We start from the raw sequence: 20,372 nt of genomic DNA on the forward strand, positions 1-20,372 counted from the left end.
TAAACCTAATTCGGCCTGACCTTGTCTTTCCAAAAGGGCCTGACCGAGGCCCTTGAGCATGCATTGTAGATCTGCTTTAGATTCCCTATGGCAAGAGCAAAAGGCCCTTGAGATAAAGGTGCAACTTCTCTCCCCCTCCCAACGTTGGCATCTCCTTAAAGATTAAGCATCTTTAGGCTGGGAACCGATTGCAGCGCTCATCTGTGACGCCCCCAGCCCGAGGCAACACACCTGCCACCCCGCTGCGTTCACTGAGACAGCAGACCTATCTGCCGTTTCCATCAATCGCTGTGCTGACAGAGCAGCCTTGTGACTATTGTAAAAGGGACATTTCAATCATATGTGAAACATACTCTTCGAGGGTATATAACCACCCTGTATATCCCTACTTCTTTGGAGTGCTCTGTTCCTTTGTGGAAATACTCTCCCGGGTTATAATCCTAAGATTTAAGCTCAGAATAAACTCACCCAAATTTTCATTTATAGATTGATTATGGATAATTTTCGTTGACCAGAGACTATTCTCAAACCAACAGAAAAACGACTGAAATGTTAGATGCTGAGCAGTAGCCGTGTCTACAAGTCACATCACCACCATCCACAGTGAAGGTGAAAGGTGGTCCAGTTAATTCTTGGCTCTTCATTCTTACGGAAGCACATTTCTCTTCTTCGCACAGGTAGGAATCACCTTTCAGAAGGCTTTTTCATCTGATCCTGACGTCTTTTACAGAGGTAAGGAAATAGATGCAGCACAAGTTGCTGAGGTTTGAGGACCTTGTATTTAAGCAGAGAGGAGTGGGAAGTGACTGGCCAGCACTGCTGGGGTTGGAATCAGCCCTTCCCTGCTAGGAATGAGAAGGGCCAGTTAATGAAGGTCTCAGTTGTCTGAGCGGCTGTAGCTGCCGGAAAGACCCTAAGCGCCTTAGTGGATGCCCCTCCCTGATTTTACCAGCCCAAGACACAGAGGAGGAACCTAGACCCAGAGTGATGAGGAAGCTAGAAAACTGGGTAAAAACTGATGTGACAGGAACACAGCAGTTGAACATAGTAGGGTTTGGAATAGAACAAAGCAACTGATTTCGGTTTGGGTTCCCATCCACAAATAGCAAATGCCAAATTACTAGTCTATAAACTTTTAAGAAGGTGATTCAAAGCTCATCCTCGATGTATTTTAAATCATTCTTCCTCTTTGGGGTGGTGGGGGAATGGCTGCAGGGAAGTAGGGAACCTCAATTTCAGAGTTCAGTGAGGTGGGTGGAAACCCCCCACTCCCCACCCCTGGACTTATGTTCAGGATTTGTATTCACTAAATACTCATTTTAGAAACGACTCCTCATCTGAAAATGAAATCCCTACAGTGGTTTTTAAAAACTGTAAAATATGTGCATTTATGTTGAAACACCCCCTTTCTAACTCCCTAATAGGTTTTCAAACACAGGAATAAAACTCTTAAAGCATCATATTTAACTGCTACTTTTCAAAATAGCAGCCACAAAACAATATGTGCAGAAGAGAAAAATGTATCCTCTACCTAATGAACGGATGTGTTTCTAATAGTAGGTTTTTGCAGTCCCTCATGGGTTGAAAGGGAACAGAGGACAGGGAGAAGACAGGGTGGAAAGCACCTACCTGAATGTCTTACAGATGTAAGCAATGGGGAATCGTTACATGAAAGTGACATGCAAACTAGGGGAAAAACTAGGAGGGGAGAAGTAGCTCTATGCATTCGGGATCATTTAGATGAAAGGGAAGTTGATTTGGAAGAAAAGTTACCTTGGTTTATGCAGTTAAGAATTCTGCCCTAAAAATCATAACAATGTGACCCTGGAGGCCCCTACCACCCTCCCCAGGGGGTTTACAAACTCTTAGCAGAGGTCATGTCACTCATCTTTGTGTCTCCCTAGGTCAGTGCTTTGGGCATACCTGGTACTAAATAAATGTCTATGGTGCTAAATTTGGCACCATAGTATAATTTGCATCATAAAAACTTCTCATTGTGAACCAAAGATGCATATTTATCAACCAAAGGACCCTCTTGAGAAGAAGGGTGTACAGGTTTAGAAGAAGAGACCTAGGGTCTAAATGGGTCAGTGCATTTCCATTTATTAATTCAACAAATGTATTGAGTCTCTGCCACATGCTAGATATGGTGATACATGATACGAAGGATTTACAGAACTCCCTTGAAAATTTAGTAGCTGTAATAATTCTAGTTCCAATTAATGGGCCAACATCACTATGAAATATAACTTATTTCCAATACTTCAAAAAATAAGGAATGTGAGAGAAAGGTCCTTTCTTAACAAGAATCTCCCCTTCCTCTCCCAACCTACCCCCTGCCCCAAATAGAGAAAGAGAAAAATAAAGAACATGTGCTTTACCTCACTCTTGCTCAACTTTAATTCAAATCTTTTATCAGAAAGTTTTTGAAAGGCGCATTAATAATCGGATCAAAGATGCTAAAAGCAATTTATGCTATTACAAGTAATAGTACTCAGATGCCTTAATCCTCTTTCAAAGGTATAAAGGACATGAAATGTTATATTGCTGACTCATAGGTAATTAAAAATATATTGTACTTTACTGCCGATGGCTTTAGTATTTTATAAGTGTAACAATACTTTATAAACCACAAAAGCACTTAAAGCAGATTGACTTTTAACTGAAAATTTGCTTTGTTCAATTCTACACGATGCATGTAATTAGAGCATTGTTTAAAAGGCTATTTTTTTTATATAGTTTTTCCTGTGCTTTTTACTGCTTTGATTCTTCTTTTTCCACTTTTTCTTCCTGTTGCCTCTCCCTTTGGCGGCTTTTTTAGTGCAGTATTCGTATTCTTCCCAAATTTAGGGGGAAGGAACATAACCCCTGACTCAAAAAGCAGGAAGGTTTCCTGCCTCTCAACTATGATAAAATGCTGCCACATATGCTTCGGGTGATGCCTCCAGGATGCCCGGGACCAAAGAGGAAGCCTGAGCACCAGGGAGCCGCTTGCTCTCAGCTGCCCCTGCACCAGCGAGGACGCATGTGCTCGGGGTTCCAACCTCTCTCACTAGCTACATGGTTCTTTACACCAGATGCCCGGGGCTGGATGACTGTTGTGGCTGTGCTACAGGGCAAGGCAAAGGATCCAAACATTTTGTGTTTTAACCCACGGGGCTATGTAGCCAAGCTCAATGTAAAAGCTAAGAGACACACAAGAAACAAAATTATATAACTGCATAATAGTGTTCTATTATGAATCTTATTGAGAATTCCTACCAGGATTGCAAACACCCACAGTGGACATTAATACGTATAATTATCCTTCATGGTACATCTACCTGCTTTAAAAATTATGTCTGCATTCTAGAATTGCTCATTTTCAAGTTTCTTTCCAAAATGAAAGTATTCAGAGAGCCAAACTCCAAGATTCCCTCTTGGTTCAGACCTGAATGAATGGTAATAATACTTCCAAAAGATACAGCATGGTAAACACAGTGCCTCTGTAAGGTGATAAACTGCAAATCTATCAATCAGAGCTGGTCCTGTGTTACTAAGCCCGGTGACAAGTTATTGCTATCATGCTTTCATTCTGAAATCATTAGATTATTCCGGGTACGTGGAGCTATGGACCATTTCTCCATTTCTGAATTGCAGAGTGTCATGTAGACTTTTGGAATTATATAGAACAATCTCCCTTAATGCTGGGCACAATCACGTGTTCTACTCTCAAACAGAATTTTATGTGGTTAATATTGTCAAACAGAGATTAGTTTTCTGTATAAAATTGTTCCTCTGAAAATTTGCACGTGGTGAATAATTTTTCAAGGAAATCGTTCAATTCACTTAAGACGCACAATGGAAGGCTTGGAAGGATTTTTCTAGAAAAATAATTTGATATTCACACTGCTTTTTCTTTAGAGTCATATTCAGATTTCAGAATGTCTTGTGACCATTACCCCTGTCGAGCATCAGAAAAAATGATTTCTTCTATGTCGTGTTTCAGGGGATAGCTGTATTTTTCTCTAGCAATAAATAGCACTCTTGAATTTGTTTTTTGTTTTTTGAGGAAGATTAGCCCTGAGCTAACATCTGCCACCAATCCTCCTCTTTTTGCTGAGGAAGACTGGCCTTGAGCTAACATCCATGCCCATCTTCCTCTACTTTATACGTGGGACGCCTACCACAGCATGGCTTTTGCCAAATGGTGCCATGTCCGCACCCGGGATCTGAACCATCGAACCCCGGGCCACCAAAGCGGAACATGTGAACTTAACTGCTGTGTCACTGGCCTGGCCCCATTTAATTTGTATTTTTAATCTCTCATCCTAGTAACCTTGTATGGTGTTTAGATCCTTGTTTACTCTTGGCTATTCTCTAGAAATCATTCATGAATGATCATTCAGTATTTTAGAATTTTTGTTTAAAAAGTTAAAATTATAGGGGCTGGCCCCGTGGCCGAGTGGTTAAGTTCACGCGCTCCGCTGCAGGCGGCCCAGTGTTTCGTTGGTTCGAATCCTGGGCGCAGACATGGCACTGCTCATCAGACCACGCTGAGGCAGCGTCCCACATACCACAACTAGAAGAACCCACAACGAAGAATATACAACTATGTACCAGGGGGCTTTGGGGAGAAAAAGGAAATAATAAAATCTTTAAAAAAAAAAAAAAAGTTAAAATTATAAATGGACCCAGTAAGAAATTTCATAAATAACCAAATGGAAACAAGTTCCAAGTAAATGCCACTCATTAAGTTGATGACTTTGTATAAAATAATGCAGAGAGGACTATAAAAGAGGTATTATTTTCAAATATGGTATTGCCTAGAATAATAGAATGAGTCTCATAAACCAGAAATTTACATTTGATTCTAATGCCATTTTATCATTTGTACCTGTACATAGCAACATCTTGCCTGTAAAAAAATCAATCTTTCAGCAAGCCTGCTGGAGTGTCTTTCTCAGATCTATAAGAGACTCTGGTCCCAAGAAATACTGCAAAGTAGCTACACTTTTAAGAAGTAGTAATGAGATGATAGAATTAATAAAGCATCATAAGCATCATGCAGAATGTAAAATTTGAAACTAGAACAGTACTTCTTACCGACAAAGCTTTCTACAAACAATCTGACTCATATTGCACCATTATTTATAGAGTGTTTATCTAAAGTGTACAAGAACTTACAACAGAAAAGCTGCAACATCAGAAAATTGGATCAGTTTGGGAAAATGAGTCCCATTCAAGAAAACCAAAGAAAGGTCATCTACATCTTAGATCTAGGTCCTGGATCCATAGTCCTCTAAATGGGGCCTGGGCTGGGCTTTAGGGGGCTCATGAGCAACATGAGCAAGAGCATAGTGCATTCTTCTGCCAAGCAGTAAAGGACAGAGCTTTCATCCAATTTGCCCAAGGAATAGTACTATAAAAGCTTAAAAGTCTCTGAATCCTGGAGTATTATATTTCAGTTCTTTATTCTCAGCATTTAACATAGAACCCTGACTGTATTAGGTACACAGTATATTTTTGTTAAATGAACACATATTATTCCCAGGAAGAAGGCAATTATAGTAAATTAAGTATACTCAAAGAGTATCTGTTAAGAGGAATTGTCCCAGCCTCCAAATTCTTGGAGAATAACAAGCTAAAGTAGTGGTTCTCACTGTGGGTGATTTTGTCCCCATAGGGGACATTTGGCAAGGTCTAGAGGCATTTTTGGTGTGGGGAGTGCTACTGGGGTCTAGTGAGCAGAGGCCAAGGATGCTGCTAAACATCCTATAAGGCACAAGAAAGTCCCACATGACAAAGAATTATCCAGCCAAATAGGTCAATAGTGCTGAGATTGAGAGACCCTGAACTAAAGTAACTAAACTCTAAAACCAACCCGGAATGTCTTGCAAACAAAACTGGGAGACCTCTGAGAATCTCACAAAAATCCTCATCACAAGCAGTATTTAGGAATGTTACACCAGATTTTTACATCAAAGCCCTAGTCTTTTCTAACTTTAAAGAAATATCCTTCTTAAAATAAATCTATATATCTGCTTGTGAAATATGGGGGACTCTGCCCAAACATGCTAACTTGGTTTTCTTCTTTGTGATCCTGTCACAATTTTTTTTTACTGTTGAAAAGACCTACACACACACACACACACACACACACACACACACATACATATATATATATGGGCTATATGGTGTCTTAAAAGTATTTTTCTGCCTAATATCTTAAGTGTGGCATTAACTTAATTGCTGTGAAAATTATAATGTGTAATCCTCAGGATGAAATTATTTGGATTATACAAGGGGCTTGATGGAAGGGTTCTTTTCATATTGTACAACTTCTGACTCTTAGACACAAATTGTCTAGTACAGAACTCATCCAAACAAGCCCTCGATGAGACACACACCACACCTGCTACCACTTTGGATTAGATGTGGACAGTGATCTAATGGGCATGTATTTTCATTTCCTAATGTATCTTGAAAGTCACAGGAACCCCAGCCCTCCATCCAGCTCCTCACTGACCTCTTTCCCTCCACTCTTTTCTGTAACATTTAGAAATGTTCACAAGTTTGGACAGCGAATTCAGGAGTTGGAAGAAAATGAGAGAAAACTGTGTACAGCAGAAGACATTCCAAAGAGGTAAAAAGCATAGCATCTGCAATTGAGTGGCTCTGATCCTCTAGAATTTATGTGGACCTACTAACTTCAATAGGTCTCACAATAGTGTCTGATCAGTAAGACTTGGAAACATGAATTTAATTGCCTTGCTAATTTCTATTTCATAAATATTATCTGTATAAATAAATATGTGCAATCTAGTGACTGATCTATTAAGAAGTATTTACCAAATTAAACATGATTACTTTTATACATACAGCCAAAATCAAGAGTAAGTAAAAACACTGAAAATTGGAACTCTGCTGGAAATCTCTCTTGATTCTTTTATGGGTAAAGTTACTAAATGACAATGTGTTTTGTCATTTCTATGACAGCCTGATTGGATTCCATTTTGAGGAGTGGTTGCATAGCAAGATGACTCTGCTATAAAATAATTTTTAGTTATTTTTGCCCTTGTTGTTTTGATGTCTCAAGTAACTATGAAGAAAGGCTAAAAATTCAGTCTGGCAAAAACCATTTTCCTTTTATAGGGCTTTCCCCCTTGATACAATGACTTTGAGCCAGTTACCTAACCTCTGTATCTTGGCTTCCACATTTGTAAAATGGGTATAATGCTAGCACTTCCCTCATAAAGTTGTTGTGAGGATGAAACAAGTTTACACATGTGACGTGCTTAGAGCAATGGCTGGCACAGAGTGAGTGCTCTGTACATACTGTGAATACCGTTTTCTCCCAGGATGCTAAACCATTTTCAACGTCTCTCTAATGGCCTTGAAATCATAAAACGGGCCTGTCTCTGCCCCTATCTTGGAGTCCTAAAAGTCAATGATTGTTTCTTATTTGTCTTTGTAACTGCAGTCTTCAGAAAATTGAGTAAAATATTTGTTGAATCACCTTCCCATAAAATTTCTACATTACACTGACAGTGCGTTCTTTCCTATTCAATCCAATATTGGTCTCTTCTTGTACACTGCAAACTTAAATGTTAAGTAGGCCTATTTACTTAGACTTAGGAAGTCTATTTTTATCTTTGAGTAAATACCAAGGTTGTCCAATTATTTCCTAACTGACTTAAAGTTAGAGAGAGTCTATTCTTAAAATGTGAAAAAATGGATTGATTCCAAGAATGCCTTAACTTTAAACCATGTCATTTTAGCTTCAGAGGTCAAAATAAGAACCATATTGCCCAAAGCTGGGAAAAAAAAAAACACCCCACAATAAACTTCCCTTTGAAGATACGGGGTGGTAACTTACTCTTTTAGTCAGCTGGGTATCCATCATGAAGTTGTGCACGTGCTTCTCTGCTTTGGTAAGTTCTAGCTTCCTTGCCACTACAGCTACCACCAGGGCTGTGCAACCAGCACCCTGAAAACCGGGAAAGAAGAGAACCCCAAGGAGTTGTTATTTTTGTTCTCAGTCACATTCAGAAAATGTCTTGCACCAAGTACAAAAGAATCTCGAGATTAAAAAAACTGTAGTATTCAGTGTCTTCAATAAATATTACAGAAATCACATGGTCAACAAGCAAAGCAACCTGCCTTCAGAATGGCATTAAAAATAGTAGTTCACATATTTTAAAAACGAAAACATATTTGAATCAAGCACATTTTAATCATAAGAAATAAATGGTGAAAAAGCAACTTGCTAAATTTTCAGAGACTTCTTAAAAACAGAAAATGAGTTATATACCTATAATAGGAACAAATAATAAATGAGTAAATTAGCACAAATGCATGCAGTAGAAATAAAAATCATTCTCTAGATAATAACATTCCATAATCTTCTCTCAAGATAAGACCAACAGGTCTTCTGGCCAATCAACTGTGATATAGCAGGAATGGACAGAGATGCGTTATCTGAGCACATGCACAACTTCAAACTGTTCTGTGTGCATAATAGAAAGGACCAGAGAAAGATCACGGTGATCTGAATTTGGAAAACAGAGATATGTGAAGTGCCGAAGGTAACAGGTAACCATCCTACTATTCTAGAGGTTTACCAGCACTAAGGGGCCACCTTTGTTTTGAAAAAGTCAACAGGAGTCCTTTTTGAATTATAGGCCACTGTGCAGATTTCTTAGGAAGAGACGTGTGACACTGTGTGGTGCCCTGGAGATTATAGTCCACCTCTTCTGCAATCACGGTGCACCCATTGCAAGTTGTGAGATGTGGGGGTCTTCTTGGCTGAAAGACTAGTGATTATATACAGGGTTAGGCGGCAAGGCTATGCTGCCACAGCCACCTCATTGGCCCTGGGCACAGCTAACATTCTGGTAGGGAAGAGCCCAACTGAGGTGGGAAGTCCAGACTTCCAGACAGACTCTCAACCCTGAGAGGACCACAGAGAGTCGAGACTGTCAAGCTGTCTCAATAGACAGATAACAAAGCATGAACGGCAGGGCACAGGCAGGAGTCCACAGAAGAGGGACACAGAGTGCAACATTACAATACGTGAGGATCTTTCAACAGACTTGAATCTTTCTAAACTAGTTTTTAGTAGCACCCCCTAAAAGTTAGCGAAAAAGGTAAAGTGCTCACCAGATAGCTATATAAGAGCATCTCAAATTCCCATGTGGTAACCTGGTTTTTCTCATTACCAGTAGGTCTAAAAATCACAGAGTTGTAATAGCAACTCTGCACCTTAAAAGTATGTTGGTTCACAACTTAAATATCTAATATTGGGGAATGGTTATATAACTTACAGCATGTCCACAATATATTATGACTCTATTAAAATTTTATTTCTAAAATATTCAAGGACAATATAATGTTTAAATAAGCAAGTTAGAAAATATATACATAATATGCTCCCAATTTTATTTTTTAAAAAGGATGCACACTGGGGAAGAAAAAAACAACTGGAAAGAAATAAGCCCAACTGTGAAAAGAAGTTCTCTCTCAGTGGTTGGAATATCAGTGACATTTTGTTCTTTGTGCTTTTCTGTACAGTGCACATTTTCTACAATGAATACATATTACTTATACAAACACATAATTATACATTTAAAAAGTGACAACAATTTGTGGTTCAAAGAAAATATTACCTATCTACATTTAACCTTAAAAAAAATCAACCTAGGAAAATTATCTTTCTTCATGAGTCATATTTGACTTATGTTTTATTATAATTAATTATAGAATTATTTTTATTTGAATTAATAAATGTAATTTAGCTATTCAGTTATGGACCAAAGAAGGAATTTTTGGGCTCACTGAATGAATTGCTAAAACAAATCTGGCAGAAGGAATGAGTGTGAGGAGAAAAGGAGAAAATAAATATGCTTGCCCTGTCCTGCCACAACCTGAGAACTATGATCATAGAGACATGGCCTCATTAATGAGCTGATATTGTTGAAATACAGTATTTCCAGAGGGTTTGTGTATTCCCTTCCATCTAGCTCTATAAAGAAATCAGTGTCCTCAGAAATGAGGTGATATTGATTCTATGATCAGAGAAAAAGGCCAGGAGGTATTCAGACAATATTTGGTTTAACCCTCTAATTTTAGAGATGAGACAACTACAGCAGAGTAATGAAGCTTGATTAGCAATGATATATTTCCCACACTTTACCTCATCTCATAATACCTTTATCTATGTTAGGACCACACATATTCTTATTTAAGGTCATTTCCATATGTATGATACAATATGAAGCACTGTCTTTCAAAGCAAAACCAGAAATTCAAATTCATCTTATTTTATGTGATTAACTCTTAAAGCAGGAATGTTTAAAAATTGAGTGATATGGTTAATTACCAAAATAAATCAACACTGTTCCTATTTCATAACTGGTGCAACTTTTAAATCAGTAGTTCTTAACTTTGAGTGTGACTAGAATCATTTGGAGAGTTTGTAAAAATCCCAGTGCTGAGAGACCACGTGCCCCACCAACTGAATCCTAATCTCAGGGATAAAACCCAAGCATCAGAATTTTTTAAAGCTCTTCAGGTGATTCCAAGATAGTGTCCCTGCTTTAGATGAAGAAGGATATGGAGGGAATATGGTGAACTCCTAGACTACTTTCTATTTTAAACAAGACAGCTAAAGGTTATCAGAGTCATTTACTTATGAAGACATTCAGGAAATGATAAACAAGGAAAGTAAAGGCAGAGGATAGAGCATACAGGGTCACAAATGTCTGGGCTGTGTGATGGTTATCCTGATATTTTGTGCAGAGTGAAGACAATGGAAGCAAGGTGATTTTAGAGCTGGATACCAATGAAGTTGCAGAATGGCCTTTGGAAGCTTCTACACCTATTTTACTGACTTTCAAACATCAGCCACAGTGTCTAAATAGTTACGGAATGCTGATGAAGGGCTAGCCAGAATCAGTGGAAGGAATCAGTGGCCACCCACAATAGCCATCTGTACCTATCCACTGCATGACAGCATTTGCTTGACAAATACACGATCACCTGTTGCATGATGCTCCCAGCTATTCCTCAATCAGTGATTTATGGGCGATTCAAGGGAGGAAATGGTTCCTGAATAAGCAGAGAATGTAAAAACCTGAGGGGCTTCTACCGCCAGAGAGCGAGCTGTGGGCGGCAGTTGGCGCTAGAAGTTGAATATTGTTCTCCCCTGGCAGGTGGCCACTGCTGAGATCCTTCTGGAAAGAAATCAAAATCCTAACAGGAGTGGAAAATAACTGGTATCAAGAACCTTTAGAAGTCGAATTTTATTTGTGTTTATTCTTGGGCTCTCTTTTTTCCTGCTGCTGGCCCATTTCGTGTTGAGCATTCTCAAGGTCACCAAAAGTCTTGTGCATTAAACTGAGTACCTTTGTTACAAACTGGAGAAGCAAGTGAATCTGACAACTTAGTAATTATTGAAACTACTACGTATATCCCTCATTCCATTATTCTAACTGTACCTTTAAATTGTACCTCAAGAGCCACTTAAAGAATTTAATCTTATGATTGTTAGAATACAGAGTCCTTCACTCCTTATCTGTAGTAAGTCTTATTTTAATTAGAGGAACTATAAGCTTATCCTTCCCTAGGTTCTTAATAAATCATAAGAGGATTTGATATGTATAGAACTGCATTTCAGAATAACTTTCATTTTTTCTAATTTTTAGAGTTATGAAGCTGGCTCATCTCTGAAAGCTTTCTAGGTTTAAGGTAAATTCCTACACCATATTAATGGTTATAGTAATTTAGGTAATGGCATGATGTTATTGTCCACTCAGTGTCTATTTCCAGGACCATTCTCTTTCATAAAGTGAATAAGAATGAAAGTAAATATGCTTTTACAACATTTTCTCCAAAGCGTGTCATCATCACAATGGATGCAGAAACAGTTGGGACTAACATATGTTACTCTCCGAAATTAAGATCCCTGTATGCCTTTAACAAGATGAGTCATAGTCCTCCACCAAAGTCAGAAAATGTTTCCTGGTTTACTTTTCTCCCATTTCATTTACGCTATTAGGAAAAAGCTAAGCAAATCATTAACATGCCACTTCAGGACACTCGGGCAACTAAAAACTAAATGAAGAAAACACAGTATGTTTATGAAGCCAATATATTAAAAGCAAAGGTTTAGGTTTTCCTTGGCTAGTTTATCATCTTTCCTTCTAACAGATTAGATGTTGCAAGAGAGAGAAGAAGAGGGGGGAGAGAGGCCTTGTCCTTAGAAAAGATAACTATTGAAAAGATAAGTAATTACTAATGTTCATTACCCTAAGCCAGATCAAGGTGAACGGACAAATACCAATCAGAGAGCAGAGCTATAGTTGAATGCCAACACCTGGAGAGTCTCAGATGCTGCCAAGTTAAAATGTAGTGCTTTTCTCCCATACAGCACAGATACTGTAAGCCATGGTGGGTCCCTAAACTGTAAAAGAAGTTCAGGTATCTCGTTTTCCCCAAGATTATTTATCATGTAATGTTTGAAAAATGCAAAGAAGTGACATATTTTTACTTCAGATGACCTGGTTATGTTGATCCTATAAATACTTCCAAGAATCATTTTGAAAAAAACACTTTGGGATCAACCTTTAATAACTTAAGAATACAAGCCTATGGAAAAGAGAAATTCCTTTAGGAGCACAGTGGGGAAGGGTTTTGATTCTTTTCTTATTAAAAAAGGCACCTGCCAAAGATTCAATATAATAATGAAAATTATGATTTTTTCAGGAAATTCCAGAATACTCACTACCACAGAGAATGTCTCTGCTGAAAAATGCTAATGTTCATGGGCCTGGCCCCAGGGCATAGTGGTTAAGTTAGGTGTGCTCGACTTTGGCGGCCCAGGTTTGTGGGTTCGGATCCTGGGTGCAGACCTACACCACTCGTCAGCCATGCTGTGGCAGCAACAATAGAGGAGGCCTGGCACAGATGTTAGCTCAGGGCGGAGCTTCCTCAGCAACAACAATGAAAAAACTGCTAATGTTCAAAAAATTCCAATGTTAAGTTAATTATCCTCCTGCAAGTCTTACTTGGGTCTTACTCACCTCCTGTGGCTCCTAAAAGGTCAAACTTCAGTTTGATAGCCAATTTATTAAACTATCAGTAACTAAAATTTCTCAAAATGGAGTTAATTTGGAAAAAATCATGCTTTTTACCTAAAATACACATAGAACAGCTTTTAGATTGATTAACTTTCATTTTAAAATATCAACTTGTCCTCCAAAAGGAAGGTAAAATGAGTATTTGAAAACATTGCCCATTTTTCTGTCCCCGGGGTTGACTGACTCAATATCTTAGAAAAATAAATAACATTTTTACTGCATTTGCCTGACATAAGTAATTATTCTTTCATTAAAATAAGTAAAACAATCAATTCTGGCAAATAAAATTTTATAAAACACTCCGCCTTAATATTATATCCCTCTGGAATTTTGCAAGATCTCTTCAGGTCATGAAAATAAACAACATTCAAGGTAATTTTGAAGACAAATTCCCTCTATCAAAATGCCCTACCTCTGAGTATCTTCCAATACACGTTGATATTTGCTGATGGGGGGTAGAGGTCAATTTGAATGTCCTCATCCTAAGGAAGATGCGGGGGAAGGTGGGAGTGGTTTTTCAGGTTCGGTGATAAAGCCTGGGCTTGGAAAACCAGAATCTGCTTTAGAGTGATTTGCCTGTGCAGCTCCCTCTTGTGCTTGGTGGTTGGAAAGAAGGAAGTGCTGCATCAAACTGGTCATCAACAGTGAGTCATCCCTGGGTTTCAATCTCCTTATTAGCAACAGCGCCAATGTGAGTGCACGTATTTTAGAGACAGGAAGGGCAGCTCTGCCAACTGAAAGTGCTGAGGGTTTGGAAAAATAAGTGGAATTGTAGAGTCAACGAGTTGGATGCTAGAAGGTCACAACTTCCAACTATACTTGCCGGTACCTGGAAGAAAGCAGCTGTCAGATTTCTGAAGAAATTTTCTTGGGGAGACGTGAGGGTGCACTTAGGGCGCTGGTGGAGAATTTAGTCTTATGACTGAAAACGCCCATCAGCCCCTCCTTTGCTCTGCACAAAATAGAAACTACTGGAAGAATTTAAAGATACACTCTCCTCACTGAGCCTTTATTTGGTGAGATTCAGTGAACATACCAGAAGGAAGCAAAAAACAAACAGAAATGTCTTCAAAATTATTTGATATGAACACCTCATGTCCAATTATGTAAGACATGTAAAAGTATCCTGGAACTTTTTGCTTATTCACACAGACAACACCAAGGAATGAGTTTAGTCTAGTTTCTCAGGATTTCTACTTCTCCTGGCAGCGGGGGAAAATCCTTAAACGCAAAGACAGAAAGTAGCAGGAATATAATCAGACCTTAAGTTTAGCTCTCTTTAATACCAGTCATTCTTTTTATACAAGCTCTGGCTGATTTAGGACTGTGTTTGGAACACCCTCTGACTGGGCTAACAGTGTAGCGTTCCCACCCTTCATGATGAAACTATTGAACTCGGACAACTGCCTGAGTAGCCATGAGACCCTAAATCAAGACTCCTTACCCTGGGGCAAATTCAATGCCGACAGGATTATTATCAAATGTTCTCATCCTAAAATGGTGTAAAAAATTGACTTTCTTTTTTTGTTCCCTGAGTAAAATTTTAAAAATTAACTGGTGTGGTGATTTTTAAATTGTTATGAACTGTGAAATCCCATGCATTGCTTTTGTTTATACAAAAATACTAATGGGACGGAAGAAACCTAAATCACACATATCAGAAGTGGCCTCACTTTTGCTGAGGAATCCATGGTGGACTTTGTCGAACACCAGGGGTTTATAGATCAGCATTAGAGGGCCACTTATCAGATAATAACCTGTGTCCCTAGGAATGGGCAGATATTACTCCATGAAGATAATTAGGCCAAAAAATTCAGTCATCCATACTCTAGATAAAGGGCCAACAAGAGTTGCCATAATTTTACAGAACAAGAAGCAAAAATTACAAATGAATGACCTTCGTTCTAATACAAGAGATACTCTTACCAATGAGGCTGTATTCTAATCTTGAAATAATCATACATATTCATAGGTATGGGAAAATTACATCTTTCAGCATATGTTATATCTATATGTACAGATACGATAACTTTTTAAATGCTAAACAAAACAATTACTTTATTATAAAGTTGGAGATACTGAAGAACTAGCTGGTGCTCACAAAAAGCTAAGATACCATGATCTAACAATGTTGTTTCCCTACCACCTTCAACCAAACAAATAAAGCTATTTAGAATTCATGCCATTGGTTATCATGACATCCACAATAATAAATCCTCAGGTCCTTAGTACCTCCTCAAACAGGAAGGATAAAAGAATAAGGAGAAAGTAATTACAACCTTGATGGTTTTCTCTTGAAGGGTAATGAGTAACTTTGTCTATTAGGCAATCCTATGATGTTATGTTTTTAAAATGATATCCAGGAGAGAGGAAGAGATCTTTGTCTCTGAAGTTCTAATATTAGGTAGATTTTGGTAAAAGGGAAATTTCTACTTGATTTGTTTGATCTATCACAATGGAAGCCCTGTTAAAGCATTTCAATATCCCAGATCCACTTATTTTATTATTTCCGTAATCATCTATGTATAACATTGTAAACACAACCTTAAAAATTATATGCAAAGCTTTGCATGATTGTCCTGGATTCACAATTTATATTTCAGGCCAGGAGAGGCTATTTTTTGATAAACCCATTTAGTTCTCTTACAAATATTCTAGAAAACTCTCCTCACAGTTTAACAATATATTTCTGCCCAGAGCACTGCAGATTAATCTTAATGTCCTTGGCTCCCAAAAATATAACTCATGACACAATTAAGCTATTTAAAAATTTTAAACTAGTTTAATTTTGAGTTTTTACCAAGGAAATGCGAACATTCAAGATGATGCCATGAAATAATTCATGACTTTCATTAGTTGTAGGAAGAAAACACGCAGTGCTAATTTCCTTGTGTGCGCATTTTTGAAATGGGAAAGCTTTATAGGTGTTAGCATTTAGATCAATTGTGTTTTTCTTTAAAGTAAAAAAAAAACCCACATAAAGGTATAAATTCTATCAAAATTTCATAAACACAAGAACAAGAAAATTCAAATATAAAGAGCACAAAGAAACACAGTACTTCAGATATAATACACAAAATGATTCTGGGATGACCCTGTGCTCTCTCAGGAGTGTTGTAAATTGTATTTCTTTTTCACAATTTATTAAAGGCCAGAGGAAGAGGGACATAGAGACGGAGAGATGACTCATGGGAAATCTGACAAGGTGCATTCTACCTAAACACGCATTGCAAAAGTCCAACGGAGAATAGGCAAATCACTGCCTAAACTGAAAACAAGTCATATCTGGCTTAGATAATCCAAAAGTGACAAACTGCTATTTAAATTACTGAAAGCAAAAGAAAACAAAATTTGTCTGACAAAACAGAAACACATTTCATCTTAAGGAAACTAACCTTTTATATGGACTATGAAAAAAATATTTTCTTTTAGGAATCCATATTGTCAGCCAACAGTCTAAGTACTAGTTTCTAAGTAACCTCCATCCATAAACTCTTGCTCCCCAGAAAATTTACATGAAATATAATCCACTCCCAGAAGCTCACCCCCAGCAGACTGCTCTGTGGTCTGACTCCATGAGAATTTGCTTGGCCTGGGCATAGAGATAATCCAACTCTACATAGGATTTCAAATTTCTCTGCATGCAAGTAAATGATTTTTTATCAGGTCAACAAGAGACATCTGTTCCTTATCAGGAAGATGGAATGGAGCTCCTGAGCCCAAGAACAGAGAGACTGTTTCACCAGGAGCTTAGAGGGCAGGAACGATGTCACTATAAATTTCATGGCATATAACACCATTGGGTCCATATAGATTAAACTTGCTTATAAACTCAAGTTTTTTAAAACAAAGTAAGATCACTAGTGAAACCTAAGCAGTAGCAGGAAGTAGTTCAAGCACTAAACAGAAGATTTGTGCTGTCAGATCAGACTTTGAAGGAACTGTTCTTGAGACATTAAGGATGAAGAAAAAAATCGTGGAAAGATAAAAGTAGCACAAGATCCAGACAGAGATAACCTCAAATTTGGCTCTGATCCCATGACAAATGAGCCTGTTTGCATGAACCCTGAGTCATTCCTGATTCAAAAATAAAATGGAGGACATCTTGCCAAACAGGAATACCAAGGAAGTTGTTTCTAAGAGCGTGAGGGGAAAGACTCTGCATTACCAGTTCTGTTTTTATAAATAGCATCATTCGTGTCTCTTGTGGGCTTGTTATGGGCCCTCCAAAAATACACACATGCAAATTTTATTTCCCAAAGCATTATACTATATAATAAAATGCTATCTTTTGAGGAAAAAGGAGGAAGTGATCCAATAGTAAACATAATGGACCATACCAATTGTAATGAAAAAAAAAAATGTTCACTAAAATTCACAAAACTGTATGTTTCCTTTTTCTTTTTCTTTCTTTTTTTTTTTTTTGCTAAGGAAGATTAGCCTTGAGCTAACATCTGTTGCCAATCTTCCCCTTTGTTTTTCTTGAGGAAGATTATCCCTGAGCTAACAGCTGCACCAATCTTCCTTCACTTTATATGTGAGTTGCCACCACAGACTAGCTGACCAGTGGTGTAGGTCCATGCCTGGGACGTGAACCCGTGAACCCAGGCTGCCAAAGTGGAGCACACTGAACTTAACCACTATGCCATCGGGCTGGCCCCTATATGTTTCTTTTACAAGCAAATAATATTAGATTATGACCCCTAAAATTATATTTTCCACAATCGTGACTTGAAATGATCATCCTGTTACTACTGGTGACCTTAAAATTGGCCCTGGTTTTTATTTTCACAGCCAGCTGCCCCATCCCAGTTCAGTCGGGCCAAGTGGGAGAAGAATATTCCCACCTTATCTGTGCCATGGGCACTCAGTCCTTCCAGCTTCCCAGGCAGCTGCTGTGAGGGTATGTGCTGCACTGGCCACCGTTCAAAAGCCCTCATGTGGAAAGCCTGCCTCGCTTCTGCTAACCTGGGGGTGGACATAGCAGAGGCATTGGGCAGGGATGCCTAACTTCAAAAATGCTGGGAATTTCCTGCCTAACGAGCTCCTAGTACTGGTTCACATTCTTACAGTGGCAGAAAACAAATAAAAATCAAGATAACACTCTCTGCTGTAATCAAACTATAAAAAGCAGATGAGGAATGAAGAGAACCTAGGTTACTGAAAATGGTACATCAATTTGAAACTACCTCTGGCTTAAACATTTAAAAGATCACAGCACATTATAATAAATTTTAGACCACTTGCTAGCCTTACATTTTCATATATCTGAAACAAATAGTACAAACCAGTCCTAGCCAAATCGTAGTGTGTAAGGGGCAAGGAACAGGTCTGAGCCAGCTGAGTGTCACCATAGGCAGCAAACCTTTCTCAAGTGCTCCACAAGTCCTGGCCTCCGGACCCCAGCCTCATGCTATGCCACTTTCCCATTTTACTCTGTATGCTCCTGGCCCAGTGGCCTTGCTCCAATGTCCCAAGCTCCTCCTTGCCTCATTACCTTCAAACCAATCATTTCCTCTTCCTGGAATGCCCTTCCTTCCTCTCATTTCACCTGACTACCCTCCCTTCCCATATCAGCTTGTAAGTCAACTTTTCAGGGATCAATTTCTAATCAATTAACAATTATTTTTCACTTATTTTAAGAGTAGGTCTTCCCCTGTACGCTTCATGAAGGCAGGACAGGAACAGTTTCCATCTTCTTTTGCTGTCTTCCCAGTATCTAGGCCAGTGCCTGGCATATTACTGGCACTCAACAAATATTTGTTAAAATAATAAATATAATTAATAAAATGTCATGTAATTCTTCAACCCTTCAACATGCTGCAAGATAGTTATTATGTTGTACATTTTACAGAGGAGGGAAGTAAGTTTCAGAGAAGACAAATTTACTTAAGTTCACACAGCTAGTAGGAAATGACAGAACTCAGACTCAAGCAAAGAATTTCCTCCCTCTGAGTTGAAGCTTTAAGATCAGATTTATTCATGAAATTATTGCATTTCCCAGAAGAAGCAATCCAGCAGCTCTATGACCTCAATGAAGCTTCATGATGAGAAGAATTAAGATGAAAACTGTTGACGTTCTCTCCCAACACAGTCTGATTTATTTATACTGATTTCCTGCTATTGGGGAACAAAGTGGCTTACAATGACTTCTGCACATGGACCCAACACTCTAAGCACTTTGTTGAGTGTAAATAAAATAGATGGAAAGCAAAAAGACACTTACCATAATCCCGGTAAGCAAACAGACTCCTTTCCCACAGTATGTGTTAGGTACCATGTCACCATAACCAATGGAGAGAAAAGTTATTGATATCAACCACATTGCTCCAAGGAAGTTGCTAGTAACATCCTGTTGATCATGGTACCTGAAAAATAGCAAACAAAGCCAGTCTTTTATAATTAATCTACAATGTGGCTGCCAAGGGCAGCTGGATTCAATCCAATGAATTCACTAAGTAGCTTCTATGAACTGCTCTATGGAGAGGTTCTCAAAGCTCCTTATTATAAATAAAATAGAGATTCCACCTAAGCAATCTGAAAGACATCAGGAAATTCTTCAACTTTAAAAATAATCTGAAAGAGAAACTGTAAAATGTGAAAACTGCTTTTCTCACTGGTGGAAACTGACAAACACACATTTATCTTTGAACCCTGCTCATGTCTCATCGTTCCTGTATGTCCACTGGCTTACAGGACAATATGCAGTCACTCTATCTCATCTCACAGCTTCACAGCAGAAGGAGACATGCTGTTCCCTTGCTACCTTTATTTCCCTAATGTGCCAACTCCTAGTCATCCTTCAAAGATAAATTCCAGTGGGAGCCTTTTCTGTCTCTTCTTCTCCAAGCCCCTGCCCTGAGCTCCCTCAGCATCCTGTGTATTCCTCTATCACGGGACTACAGTGTAACCATCTACTTGGAGGTCCTGCACCAGCTGTCCTCCTGGAAGACAAAAACTGCACCTTTGATCACACATTCCTGCCAAGAACTGAAGCTTAATAGAAGCTATTGCCTCACCAGTTGCATACAAAGAGCTTGTGGTCAAAAAGAAGGAGGACACAGTTTATCCTGATTATTCTTTGAGGAGGAGATTTTTTATATCAGAAACAGATATCCTATAGCATTTCTAAACAGTACCCCTGGCCCATGATAGGGACAGTGCTATCCACCACGCATACACCAGTGAGGCCATGTGAGTTGTTACTCTAGAAGAAAGTGCCCTGGATGCATGTTCTATGTAGCCATGGTACAT

The 20,372-nt window shown here is 38.5% G+C and overlaps 1 protein-coding gene and 1 long non-coding RNA gene across 16 annotated transcripts in view; one reads left to right on the forward strand and one right to left on the reverse strand.

The window, feature by feature from the left end:
* Nucleotides 1–14,265, forward strand: part of LOC139075132 (uncharacterized) — a 31,262-nt gene extending 16,997 nt beyond the window's left edge. For 8 of the 11 annotated variants that reach the window (XR_011525199.1, XR_011525206.1, XR_011525198.1 and 5 more), the window contains 4 exons: nucleotides 678–732; nucleotides 6,542–6,625; nucleotides 8,396–8,574; nucleotides 10,780–14,265. This is a non-coding gene — a long non-coding RNA (uncharacterized lncRNA). Of the gene's footprint in view, nucleotides 1–536; nucleotides 733–6,541; nucleotides 6,626–8,395; nucleotides 8,575–10,779 lie in introns of all 11 variants that reach the window. The other 3 variants (XR_011525203.1, XR_011525207.1, XR_011525200.1) reach the window with 3 other exon arrangements.
* KCNN2 (potassium calcium-activated channel subfamily N member 2) overlaps nucleotides 1–20,372 on the reverse strand; it is a 405,489-nt gene that overhangs the window by 11,356 nt on the left and 373,761 nt on the right. For all 5 annotated transcript variants that reach the window (XM_070569539.1, XM_070569537.1, XM_070569538.1 and 2 more), the window contains 2 exons: nucleotides 19,345–19,486; nucleotides 7,859–7,969 (listed from right to left, as the gene is read on the reverse strand). In XM_070569539.1, the coding sequence (XP_070425640.1) occupies nucleotides 7,859–7,969; nucleotides 19,345–19,486 (253 nt within the window). The remainder of the gene's footprint in view (nucleotides 1–7,858; nucleotides 7,970–19,344; nucleotides 19,487–20,372) is intronic.

This window comes from Equus przewalskii, chromosome 13 (genome assembly GCF_037783145.1).
Source record: "Equus przewalskii isolate Varuska chromosome 13, EquPr2, whole genome shotgun sequence".
NCBI lineage: Eukaryota > Metazoa > Chordata > Mammalia > Perissodactyla > Equidae > Equus > Equus przewalskii.